The sequence below is a fragment of the Nicotiana tabacum genome, chromosome 17 (assembly GCF_000715075.1).
Source record: "Nicotiana tabacum cultivar K326 chromosome 17, ASM71507v2, whole genome shotgun sequence".
Lineage (NCBI taxonomy): Eukaryota > Viridiplantae > Streptophyta > Magnoliopsida > Solanales > Solanaceae > Nicotiana > Nicotiana tabacum.
Genome location: NC_134096.1, coordinates 59,628,199 through 59,642,175, shown reverse-complemented (window position 1 = coordinate 59,642,175; position 13,977 = coordinate 59,628,199). Strand labels below are relative to the sequence as shown.

The following is a 13,977-nucleotide window of genomic DNA, read 5'->3' as shown; positions in this document are numbered from 1 at the left end:
AAGGTGAAAATCATTAGGTCAGATAGATGTGGTGAATATTATGAAAAATATAATGAATCAGGACAATGTCCAGGTCCATTTGCAAAATTCCTCAAGGAACATGGCATATGTGCACAAACTATGCCAGGAACACCTCAACAAAATGATGTTGCAGAAAGGCGTAATCGAACACTTATGGATATGGTTAGGAGCATGATGAATAATTCCTCATTACCCAAATCATTGTGGATATATGCTCTTAAAATCGTTGTATATTTATTAAACAGGGTTCCTAGTAAGGTAGTTCCAAAGACTCCTTTTGAACTGTGGACAAGAAACCTAGTTTAAGGCAACTGCATGTATGGGGTTGCCCAGCGGAAGCTAGAGTTTATAATCCGCAAGAAAAAAAATTAGATTCTCGAACAGTAAGTGGTTACTTTTGTGAGCACGTGATTTTTGCTCGACTAAAATATTCGTACAAAAATTCACAAATAGAGTTTTTCTTAATTGTTTTAGTTTTTATAGAATTTGTAGGAATTTTGGTTAATTGTTGCTTGCATTTAGTTGCATATTTAACATTTTAAAATCATAAAAAAATACCAAAATATCTAAAGTATTTCATGCATAACATTTTAGGTCTTAATTGCATTTAAAATTTAATTACATAAGTTAATTGTATTATTAAACAAAAAATCAGAAATGTTGGACATTTTTACATTTTTTAGCTTTCAGTTGCAAATTAGTAATTTTCTTTCATTTAGTCTTAATTAATTATTTTTATGTTAGAAATAGATAATTAATTTAATTTTACAAATTGAATTTGATGTAGGACTTAGTTTAGGATTTTTTGTTTTATTATTATTAAATGTGCTAAAATTCAAGGAAAGAAAATAAAAACTTGCTTAATTCCGGATTGGGCCACAAATATTCTCAGTGGCCTAATTGCCCCAATTCATCTCCAAATCCAACTCGCCCCAAGCCCAAACCTCCTCACCCGGTCCATCCCCATCACTTAACCAAAACGACGTCGTTTCAGTAATGGCGATCTTAGCCGTTGATTTCCTTTGATCGAGCGGCCCATAACTCCCCCTCTAACCCCTTATATCTATCGGAGACCCCCCCCCCAAACCCCTGAGACCCCTCTCATTTCTCCTCTCTCTCTCTCACTCAACAAAAAACCCTAGCCTCCACCAAACCCCTCAGACCCCTCCCATTTCTCTCTTCTCTCTCAAGAAAACCATAGCCGCCGCTAAATCCCTCACTTTTCTCACCGACGGCCTCACCTTCAAATCCCCTCAAATTCACACCCTATAACCCTCATACCCTCCTAATCCCTAATCCTCCATCAATTTCTCCAGAAACCTCCCCAAAACCCTTGAATTCCAGATCCGAAAACCCCCATACAATCTAGTTTCACTCTTTTTCAATTCTTGAAGTTTCGAGACTCGATTCGTCTTGAAATTTACATAATCGGTTGTTCTCGTGGTTTTATTTTATTTCCAGTTCATTTTGAAAAGTCGATGTTCGATTAAAGTTGTCAGAAAACCTTCTTGTTGTTGTTTTAGATAATTTTCCATTCTTTTTCTGTTTCCTTCTCTTTTGTTTCACAAAGTTTTAAAACTGTTTGTTTCACTTGTTTAGCATAATTTGATTCTCTGTTTTGCATGAATTTAATCCTTATTGTTTGTTTACTTTACTTACTAGCATATTTAGATTCAATAGCGTTGATTCTGTTTTGGCATGAGAACATGTAAAGTTGATGCACTAATTTTGTTTAATTTATTTAGGGATTCCGTATTTGAATGTCGAAGTTTAGGATTGAATTAAAAGAGGATAGAAGGGGCGGTAAAAATAGAATTCTAAAGGGTTTAATTGGAAAGAAATCAGGGCATTGTGAGTAGTCATATAAGAAGCTTCTAGACAATAGACATTTGTCCTAATTTGTTAAGAAAGATGCTGAAAATGAGATAAAATATATCAAAAGTGGACAACTGTCCATTTTCTGTTATTAAAAGATGTCAGTTCCCTGATTTTAAGGGGAGGCTGGCAGATTCTCTCAATCTCTCTCTCGTTCTCTATCATGAGCACATGCTCACATTCTATAAAAGGGGCTCTACACTCCACACACAGAGGGGGGACTCAGCTTCATTCCTCTCAAAGACAATGAAGAATAGACAGATTTTAGAAAGAATTCTTTGAAATTGGATCTTCTTTTCATTTTCTGAGACTGCTTTCTTCTAAGAGAATACTGGAAATTCCAAGATTTGAGGTTGTTTTTCTCTGGTTTGTTGTTGCTGATGTTGACTAGTTGTGCTTGAGGTTCAACTTTAAAGCTAGGATTATTGCTTGGTTTTCTTTGTTGCTGCTCAGTTTTGCTGGTTCTTTTTTTTTCTCTCTTAGCCTTTATTTGGCTTTTCAGCTGGTCCATCTGTTGTTAGGTATTTATTACAATTCTATACAATGGTTATGTTTCAAAAAGGATTGCTAATTTTCTTTTGTTGACTTTTCATTGTATTTTCAATATATTGACTTAAATCCTAATGTAGCTAAATGGTTTCTTACTGCTGAATCCTTCTTTAAGGCAGATTTAGTTTGGTCATAGTGACATATTGTGTGTTTCAGCTTTGTATATCTGGCTTGTTAGCTATAAATGTTGTTTAAGTTATTTTGCTTGGATTGCCCATTCGTATTGCTTTTTCTTTTCTTCCTACTGATATTAATATACATTCTCAAGAAATTAACTTTGTTCGGATGAGACAACCAGTAATATCCTAATCAAACCTGAACATATGGGCCATTTGATTCGCCAAACAGTTTATGAAGAATATCCCAATGGCTATATCTTTGTAAATTTGGGAAGTAGTTGGAAGCAGAAGCTCTCAGGTGGAGAGCTCAGAATCATATTAGGCATTATGTTGTATAATAAAGGGTCATAAGCAAAGTGCCCTTGATCACAATAGTTAAGTTTTCTGTAATGTTAAGTTTGAGGATTACTTGCTGATGAATGATTTGTATAAGATTAGTTTGAAATGGTCTTTTTTTTTTTTGGTAATAATTCATGAATTCAACTACTGTAATTAATAGCTATGGAGTAGGCTATCTTTGTAAATTTAATCTCCAATTTAGCTTTACACATGATTTCAAAATTTGAACGCATGATGTTCTTCTCTAGATTTTGTCTTAATAGGGATTTCATAAATGGGCCAGACTTGTAACTTGGACCAGCTGGGAGTCATTTGAACGAGTCTGGACCTCAGGCCGTTGGGCCTGGGGTATGGAACCCAATAATATGGCCCGATCGGATATTTGTTCAAAGCTGGTATAGTTGTAGTGCTAGTATACTAGTGTTGCAAATTTAGAATGTACTTGTGCTGTAAATTTGAGTCAAGTTCGATCATTTTCTTGGCTGGATGTCGATTATCTCATGATTTAAATTGAGTTGATAACATGTTGGTTTATAATTCCATATAATGTTTGCTTTTGGAAATTAAATGACATCTTGAATAGTTCAGAACACTTAGAAAAGAATGATCTGGCTCTCACCGTGTATCTCCATAATGTTTGTATCTCACATGCAATCTTGAACTTTAGGATAGTCAAATCATGAATATACGTAGTTTTGCTTTAGGCGCGTTTAAATGAATCATAGTGATTGGGTACGGTTCCCGTGGCACAGTCATGATACACAAACCTCAATTCGGGTGTGCATTTCATGTGACCCGACCACAACTTCTAATAATAATAAAACATAAACATGTTGTAAATTGCGGGTGCGATTCACGTGGCGCGGTTTGCAATATGTGCCAAAACGACAAGTGTACGACATCGTAACTTATTCAAGAAATGATTCCATAAATCCTAAAAGCAATATTTAATTAAAAGCGGTTAGAAAGTTAAAAATACACAATAGGTTTCTAATATATATTAAATTAGACAATTAGGCGAATTATTACAGTTGAGCGACCGTGCTAAAATCACAGAACTCGGGAGTGCCTCACACCTTCTCTCGAGTTAACAGAATTTCTTACTCGGTCTTCTGTGTTCGCGGACCATAAATAGAGTCAAATTTTCTCGATTTTGAATTTAAAATAAATCGGTGACTTGGGACACCATAAATTATCCCAAGTGGCGACTCTGATATAAATAAATAATCTCATTTTGATTAATGTCACTTAAATTGGAAAAACTCCCCTATCCCTATCGCCTCGGCGGAAAAAGGAGCTGTGACAACTTTATTGGTTACCTAGAGAAATCTAAAGGGTATGTGTTTTACTGTCCAAATCATAGTTCGAGAATTGTTGAAACCGGTAATGCAAGATTCATTGAGAATGGTGAAGTTAGTGGGAGTGTTGAAAAATAAAGTGTGAAAATAAAAGAGGTGAGGGTCAATGTTCCATTACCCATGAATGTGGCTACTTCCACACAAATATCAAATATTGTTTCAGTTGTTGTAGAACACTTTGACAACACCAAGCAACATTTGGATGAAACACTTCATGAAGAAACTAACTCACAAATATCTGACACAAGTGAACCACAAGAAATGCCATTAAGAAAATCTCAAAGAGTTAGAAAATAGGCTATTTCGGATGATTACGTGGTTTATTTGCATGAGTCAGATTTTGACATTGGTCTTAATAAAGATCTGGTTTCATTTTCACAAGCCATAGAAAGTAATGAGTCTGACAAATGGATTGATGCCATAAAGGAAGAGTTAAAATCCATGGAATACAATAAAGTCTGGGATCTCGTTGAATTGCCAGAAAGTTCTAAAAGAATCGGGTGCAGATGGGTCTTTAAGACCAAACACGATTCAAATGGCAATATTGAACGATACAAAGCCAGACTTGTTGCCAAGGGTTTATACTCATAAAGGAGGCATTGATTATAAAGAGACCCTTTCACCGGTCTCAAAGAAAGACTCGTTAAGAATTATTATGGCTTTGATGGCTCATTATGATTTAGAGTTACACCAAATGGATGTGAAAACTGCCTTTCTTAATGGAGACCTCGAGGAAGAAGTTTATATGGACCAACCAGAGGGTTTCGAAACTAAAGGAAAAGGTCAAATGGTGTGTAAACTGAAGAAGTCAATATATGGACTTAAACAAGCCTCACGATAATGGTATATAAAGTTTAATGATACCATAACATCTTTTGGATTTGTGAAAAATATCGTTGATCAGTGTATATACCAAAAAATCAGTAGGAGCAAGTTTATATTTTTAGTCGTATATGTTGATGATATTCTACTTGCTGCTAATGATTTAGGCATATTGCGTGAGACTAAAGATTTTCTCTCTAAGAATTTTGAAATGAAAAATATAGGTAAGGCATCCTATGTGATAGGAATAGAAATATTTTGTGATAGATCACAAAGATTATTGGGATTGTCTCAGAAAGGCTATATCAAAAGAATTCTAGAGAGATTTAACCTGAATAATTGTTCAGCACAAATTATTCCAATTCAAAAAGGGGACAAATATATTCTCATACAATGCCCTAAGAATGATGTAGAACGAAAAAAAGTGGAATCAATTCCTTACTCTTCTATTATTGGTAGTCTAATGTATGCTCAGACTTGCACAAGACCGGATATTAGTTTTGCGATCGGAATACTAGGAAGATATCAGAGTAACCCAGGAATTGATCACTGAAAAGCTACAAAAAAAGTCTTGAGGTACCTGAAAGGAACGAAGGATTACATGCTCATGTATGGGAGATTCAAGCATTTGAAAGTTGTTGGATACTCGGATTCAGATTTCGCTGGATGTATTGACTCTAGAAAGTCTACGTTTGGTTATTTGTTCCGAATAACTGAAGGAGCAATATCGTGGAAGAGTGCCAAACAGTTTGTCATTGCTATATCCACAATGGAAGATGAATTTGTGGCATGTTTTGAAGCCGCAATTCATGCATTATGGCTGCGAAATTTTATTTCAAGACTTGGGGTTGTCGACACCATTACCAAGCCGCTAAAAATTTACTGTAATAATTCTGCAGCGATATTCTTCTCCAAGAACGATAAGTACTCCAAAGGTGACAAACACATGAAATTAAAGTACTTTACCGTCAATGAGGAAGTTCAGAAACAAAGAGTGTCACTTGAGCATATTAGAACTGATCTCATGATTGCAGATCCGTTAACGAAATATTTATAGCCAAAGATATTTAAAGAACGTGTACATAGAATGGGTCTTGGCTGTATTTATGACTAATGTATTTATGATGTTTTGAAACTCTGAGCTCATTTATGTGTTTCTGATATACATTAATGATTTCTTGTTTCTCATAATGGGGTGCATATTATTGTTTTGAGATATTACAGGATAAGTCTCAATGAGACATTATTGTGGACCATAATATTTTATAGTTTATGCACCTGATACGATGAGTTACTAATGTTGTGGTATATGGAGGGGAGTATGTAGACAAATTATATATATAACCGCCATAACTCACATTTAGTAGTTTATCGTATTACAGTATTTATGATGGACATTATAGAAGAGATTTGTTTATGCGCAACTAATATTCTTATATTATTAAATATTAATATTATGTGATTATTGGGCCAAGTGGGAGAATGTAAGATTTTTCTACATATATTAGTGGCCCAATAGGTTTAAGGCTCGTAATTAATATTTAATTAATGAGCAAATCTCATCCGTCCGATCGGTTACTTGATGGACGTACCAGATTAAGTGAAAACCTCTATAAATCGGTCCTCTTCCCACCCATTAGAGTTACCATATTTTTTTATTTTATCTTCCATCACTAAAGTCGGCGGTAACGAAAGCTAGTGCAATGGGCGAGAAATCAATTTCAATTAACGCTTCCGCTTCGTGATAATGACTTACAATTCAGGTATGTTTTATGTAACAATTTTATATAAGATTATCATGTTCAAGATCCTGGTATGAATTAAGTTTATGTTTACATTGCTTTCAATTGTCAAAAACAGTAAACAAGCACTACATCTTGCCCCGTTAAATTATCCTATTATTGAAATCGAATCATAGCATAGAGTAAAAGATAACAAGGTAGGTTCTCAGCCTCAAAAGAAATTCTAAAACTGATGCATATACATGCGAAAACAGATGTGGTAAGCCAAAACCTCTTACTCTTCTATATATTAATTTCATCAGAATACAAAGCCGAACAACACAACTAAAGGGATGCTCTGATACCACATGTTGAAATTTATTACATACGCAGAGCCAACGCAGCGAAAATTATACAAAGAACGTACCTTCAGTCATGATTGTTCAAGTGATGTGGGAAATTTACTTAGAAGAACCTTGACAAAAATCGTAATCTAGGAGCCTTCTAACCTGTGTCTATCGTAAGATGCCAGGCTGATAGAGCCACATGCATATTTATAGGTAGGCTAAGAACTCTTAAGCAAATACTGTAGCTCTAGGGACTTCTCCATAAATTACGATTGCCCTAGGAGCTCCTAATAAAAATATTTCTTTCCATCAAAGAAACTATCACATATGCATAACTATAAAATATTACATGATATATTATTTACTTGGGAGACAAGGTAAATAATTTATTACCTAATATGTGGGCCACACTGAAAGTCTCTAGAAGAGACAATGAATTAAACTTCTGGATTGTAATACAATGTGAATTACAATGTGAGCATTGTAATATCATGCTCTCCAAACTTCTGGATTAAACTCTTGTCTGCACATGCTTTCAGCTAATTATCACTAATCTTGAAATTTACAGTTTAAACAAAAGCTATATGTTGGTGCTCTCATCGTCTTATATTTCACAACTCATGTAAGGAGGAGGAGACGTAGAGTTTCACTTGCACATGAATACTATATTTATAATGTAAGTACAGATAAATTTCTAAGACTTAATTAGTAATCTGATCAATATGATAATTAGTTTACTATCACATGTTAAATTATACTGATACAATAAAAAGCTAACACTAGTACAGTTTAAATAATTTAAATCCTTATGCACAAATGTCCACAATGAGTCGTCATGAGATTCAAAAAAGGAAAGAAGAAGTTTCATTACAAGACTTGATATGGTTTAAGTATTATCTCATGATAAAACACACTTGAATGGAGAAACAGAACAATCCTTATTTGGAAGTCTTCCACACTAGAACTAGAAGAATTATATTACTGCAATACTTAAAATAGGCAAAGACAGTTATGCACTTAACGAAAAATAGAAAAAGATTACAGAATGCACAGAAAATCTTGACATGAGACGAAGACAGAATGTAAAGATCAGTTGTATTTATGGGCAATCTCCAAAAGAGCGGCATAAAGTTTTTCGGGCTCGCATAGCATTGCCATGTGATCAGCACCTTTAATCTCTATTGCTTCTGTAACACCAATGTTGTCAATTTGCCATCGTTGGAATTCTTCTGGTATGCCTTTATCCTCTGTGCACACAATGTAAACTCTCTTCACTGATCCAAACCCTTCATCTGTGAAATACTTGGCCTTTGACAGATCTTCCATAAACAGAGAACTTGGTCTCACCAATGAGGATGCTAATGCAAGATCCTACCACATTACCAATTCAAATATTATGCTGCTTTTATTTCCAAAGAGGAAAATACAAAAATCTTCTAATGCAAGATCCTACCACATTACCAATTCCAATGTACGTTAGGCTGCTTTTATTTCCAATAACAGTTAATAGCATGATAATTTAGGAGATAAAAAGTACTAGTATGTGTTTCTAAAGAGTAGTAGGCTTACCTCAGGAGAGCATAGCTGGTAGAGCTTGTGAGCCAAGAACTTTGGGCCAAAAAACATGGATGTCAGTGGCTCTTCAGGGGAACCATATGGTAAAAACTGAGTATCCAACCAATTCTCGGCTGGCGTCCGCTCATTATACTACACAAAAATACATTAAAATTGGGTTAAATAAAGCAATCAATCACGACCAGCATAACAAATGTGCATTTTTTTCTTTCTAATGTACAGATCGATCACATATGACTAGAGGAGGCAAAGTCAACTTACTTTTTAGTATATCTTGGACAAGTGTAAATGGGTTGAGTTATGGCTCATTTATTGACTAGATTCAACAGTTATCTAAAATGACACATCAAATTATTTGGTTGACACGTGTTCAATAATGTAACTCAATTGGTCAAACTACAACCTGAACATACAAATCAAATTTTTGGAGACAGAGGATTCATCAAATTACTTGTTAAAAACGGGTATAATAGTGTAACTCAATTGGTGAAACTGCAACCCACACGCTAACATGAAAAAAAAATCAAATTTAGAGATTGATGTATGTCAATTTAGAAGAACTAAAGTTAATAAATTATGAAATACATTAACCTTCACAATTTTTTTTTCCAAAAAGCAAAATAAGAAAGAAAGGAAGGTCGGTTTATGTTAGACAGGTTGATTTTGACCCGTTATTTTACCCAAGCAAACTTTGAACATATCATAATTGTGACCCTTTTTGACACAATCCGCCTATTACCACCTCTACATCTGATTTAACATGATCATTTCAAAAGCATAGTGGTTTATATTCATCTATTGATTGTTGGAAAATTGGTTACGGAGAATAGGAGTTGGCTTGAGGCGTGTTAAGGACACTGTCTTTAAGGATATTTTGCTCACATAATAATGAATAAAATTAGGCGTATTTCATGATTTAACAAGCTCTTTCAGTTATTAAATTGGGAACAAAACTAGCAGAAAATTAAAAAAAGAAACTCAACTTATAGAAGAAAGAAGGTGATTCAAAATGTTGTTTCTACAAGTCTCCAAAACATCTTGTATATATTGGCATTATTGCATTAGTTATCGGCCAGATAAGGGCTAGTTTGACTCTATTAAATTTAAAATAATTTACTAAATAATAAGTAAACATAAAAATAATATTTTAAAAAAGAAAAATATTCCTAATTAAAATGACAGATATTTCTTTTTGAGATACCACTAATTTTTCAACAATCGTAAGTCATTTTTCAAAATTACTACAGCTAAAGATGACCAGAGAAGTGGATTGGCTAAATGATCTTTGACAGTTCAAACTTATAGATACATAAACAGTTCAAACTTTACTTGAATTTACCGGAGCCGTCAACAAAAGAATATTTTCTTGTGGTTGGCAAGTAAAAAAGAAAATAGAAAAAAGAATAAGTTCTGCAGTGAGAAAACGTTTCACTTACCTAACATTTGGTCATAGATTTCCAAATTTGTTCTAAAAAATCTGATTTGAATGAAGTTTGGTTTGAAGATGAGAATGTGTTTGGACATCAGTTTTCAAAACATATTTCTCAAATTTATTTTGAAAAAACATGAAACATGACTTATACCCACAAGTTCTAAAAACTATTACAAACACCCAACAGTACCATTATCAATAACATTCATTATATTATCGCAAACCATAGTCCTGAACATAAATAAATTTGATACAAAATTATTATTTTTATAATAAACTACATGATACACTATTAGGTGACAGAGAAGACGAAGCAACATTATTACAAAATAATAAATGGTGGGCTCTTTTATAAAATACAAAAGTTTAGCATAATTTTAAAAAAATAGAATAGTGATATTTTGGTCCAAAACCAACTATTGAGCTGGTTTTGGAATTTGAGATTTGTGATTTTACCAAAATATAAGCACAATCTATAATTAAACATATATTTGCTAAATAAAACCCAAATTTATTTTGACAAAATATATAGTCAAACAGATCATTAATAAACGTTAAATGGGGTGGTCATAGTAAGAATGATCCGTGGAGGGGGATGGATCTCGTCTATTAAAGTAAACTCAGCAGCATCTTTTCCCCCAAAAAAATAGAAAGCAACAGTTCGAGAAACGTGGAGAAATGAAGTAACGTTGAGTAGTTTTCCACCCAACTTGCATTGTTAAATTTCACATACGCCAAAAATGTAGGCAACGGTGTTTCCCCACTCCAAGCCCACCATATATTATATTATTTAAAAGACGGTCCTTATAGAATCAGGGCATATGGGGCAGTGCAGGAGTTTTACCGATACCAATATATTATTACTATTTTCAAAGCTTAACATATTAGAAAGTGGTGAGTGAATTTGGTTTACATTTAACTTTTGAATAATTTTTACGGAAAAAAATGAACACTATTATTGGAAAAGTTTTTTAGTAGTAGAAAATCATTACGTACATTTTAATGGGCTAGTATACTTTGCCTAATAAAAGCATGTGCTCACACCAAAGTGATAAACCACATTACTCTATCTAGCCCCTAGCAAACATAAGGACACTTCAAAGCCTCTCCTTTTCCCCTTACAGTGACAAAGGGCATTCTTTTCTTTTAAACAAATTAAAATTGCAATGCATTTTTAGAGTTCACTAACCATAAATAGTACTTATTGATAATCAGATAAATCAACTTTAACCTACTAAATTATAGGAATTTTAAAAGGCATTTTTGGGACTCGTCCCGGGGCGGGATACTATCAAAACGCCTTGAGACTTATTTGTGAGACTTAGTTCTATGAGGCTTACGCCCTCAGGCGTCCCGATTGTGCGCTCTAAACACGCCTAACGTTCAAAATTCGAGACTCGCCTAACAGTTCTTATGCAAATCATGTGTTGAATTCACTAATTAGCACGGTTGACTCCCAATATTCTTTAACAAATAAATTATTAAAGTTCTTTTCATCTATAGCAATATGAAAATTATGAATTACTCAAATAATGAACCATAATATTGCATATTTATTAATTGAGAACATCGAGAGGGTGAATATCATTTGAATATTTCTTCTGAAAATAGATAATCAAAATTTATATCTTTACTTGATAGATCTTCGTGTCTTAGTTCTATGTCTCTTAAAATTATCATACATTTATTATTTTACTATTTAAAAATAAGTTTATATTTACTCATGAAGGAGTAATATTTTAAATTATAGTGTTGATAAAATTTATTGAGTTTTTAAAGAGGTAAAATATGCAGTTTGATAATATTTTTTAAGAAATTATAATTTTTAATTGTTTGGAATTTAAGACGTTGTAGTTAATTTATATTTCATAGTAAATTTAACAGTATTACATTATTTATACTTATAAAACATGCTAGATATTTTATTTTGTATGAGTTTATTTTAAAAAATTAGTTTTCTTGAACTTTTAATATTTTCTTTTTTATTTTTTTCTATTATAGTGCTATGTTATTAATTCATAAATTTCAAAAAATAAATATCCGTGGGGCTTACCCCATACCTGTATTACGTAAAACGCCCCGCCCTTCGACTTGTATGACAATTCAAACTTTTGCTAGACAAGACAAAGGGATTTCAATAGCATTAATTACGTCTAACTTGGAGTCCATACTTGTGTGAGAAAAATCATACATAAATGTATATATGCATATACATAATATAATACTCCCTCATTCTCAAATTATGATGTCGTGGTTTCTAAAAATAGTTGTCTCAAATTATTTATTATTTTATAAGTTAAATTGATTATATTTTTTTTAATTTACCTTAGTAGTAATTGTTCGTGAAGACTACAAACATCTCAATTATGGATAACCTTGATCAAATATCAGTATGTCAGCCTTGTTTTCTTAAACATTTTATCATATTTTACACAAATACAATCAACAAATGATGGAGTACTAATTGCTTCAAATCCTAACAACTTCCACCATTGTATTATAAACTCTATTCTTAAACAAAATTCTTCAACTATAATAATGAAAGAATATTTAAAAAGAACGGAGAAGGAAGTAAAAACTCATTTAACTGTTGAACATTCAACACATTCTTCAAGTTTGTTAATTTAGTCTATCTTAAGCGTCTGTTCAGATATTATATGGAGTAAACCATTGGCGCTCACATTTAGTAGAAACTTAGATAATGTCATTGATGAAGATTGACACATAAATTGAGAAAATATTCAATGAAAAAGATTATAGAGTAACAAGTTAGACTTGTTGACTCTAAATTTTGAATTTGTTTTCCTACACAACAATAACAACTCAATGTATTCTAACAAATGGGACCGGAAAAGGATAGGATGTATGCACCCTTACCCCTACCCTGAAAGGATAGCGAGGACGTTTCGTACACGCGAATAATAAACATCATCATGCAATGACAATAATATGCAAGAATATATTTACCTGTTCCAAAACATAAGAGGACCTGTGAACAGAATCAGGCATGAAAGCAGCCAAGAAAACAGCAACATAGATCTTTTGTGGATACTTTTCCATAGCAAGTCCCAAATTCATACCACCAAGACTATGCCCCACTAATATAACCTTCTCATCTGCTGAAAGAGATTCCATAAACTCCATCAATGGCAAAGTATAATCCTGAAGTGTTCGAAGCTCCTCTAGTTTTCTCAAATCAGTGCCAGAAGCTGCTAAATCAAGAGCTGTAATCTTATGGCCTGCAGCTTCTAGCAGGGGCTTGAGCTTGTACCAACTCCAACCTCCATGACATGCACCATGTACTAAAACAAAGTGTTTTCCTTCCTTCTTGATAATCTCCATTTTAATTTTATGTCTTGTAAGTTTCTTTTCTTTGGTTTATTCTTAAGCCAAGAGAATTATTATAAGAAGGGCTATAGATAGTGGTTTGGAGGACATGGAGAATTTATAACAACCACCTGTCAAAATTCACATCTGGCTGTTAGTTAAAAATCAATAATCATGTGCCTTTATAGAATAGTCAACTATTTTTAGGGAATGGAGAGACACATTGGAGAATTATGTAGATCTAATCCTTTTAAAATACTTTTGGTCTAACTTTTATTCCCGTCCGTCCTTTTAATCTTTGATTTGAGTTTTTGGCGCATTTATTAAAAACATTTAATAATAGACTTTATGAATACATTTGATTATAAAAGGGTTTATATTATTTGTATCTCTTCCTTCAATGAGCAACTTAATGACTATATATCTTCTTCAAGTAGTTAGGTCGCACTGAGAAAAAAACAATGCATTTTTTTAATTTTCTGAATTGACAAT

The 13,977-nt window shown here is 33.1% G+C and overlaps 1 protein-coding gene across 1 annotated transcript; it reads right to left on the bottom strand.

The window, feature by feature from the left end:
- Nucleotides 1-7,989: 7,989 nt before the first annotated feature.
- LOC107808276 (salicylic acid-binding protein 2-like) lies at nucleotides 7,990-13,633 on the bottom strand. Its single transcript, XM_016632789.2, has 3 exons — nucleotides 13,126-13,633; nucleotides 8,721-8,858; nucleotides 7,990-8,522 (listed from the first exon to the last, which is right to left on the bottom strand). The coding sequence occupies exons 1-3, from the start codon at nucleotides 13,498-13,500 to the stop codon at nucleotides 8,241-8,243; spliced, it is 795 nt and encodes a 264-aa protein (XP_016488275.2). The 5' UTR covers nucleotides 13,501-13,633; the 3' UTR covers nucleotides 7,990-8,240.
- Between the last annotated feature and the right edge of the window lie 344 nt (nucleotides 13,634-13,977).

What these genes read in the sequence shown, in the direction of transcription:
- LOC107808276 (XM_016632789.2), bottom strand. Translation starts at nt 13,500, where the DNA reads ATGGAGATTATCAAGAAGGAAGGAAAACACTTTGTTTTAGTACATGGT. An exon ending in CCTCTTATGTTTTGGAACAG is followed by an intron (nt 8,859 to 13,125) that starts GTAAATATATTC and finishes ATTTTTGTGTAG; the next exon opens with TATAATGAGCGGACGCCAGC. An exon ending in ACCAGCTATGCTCTCCTGAG is followed by an intron (nt 8,523 to 8,720) that starts GTAAGCCTACTA and finishes GTAATGTGGTAG; the next exon opens with GATCTTGCATTAGCATCCTC.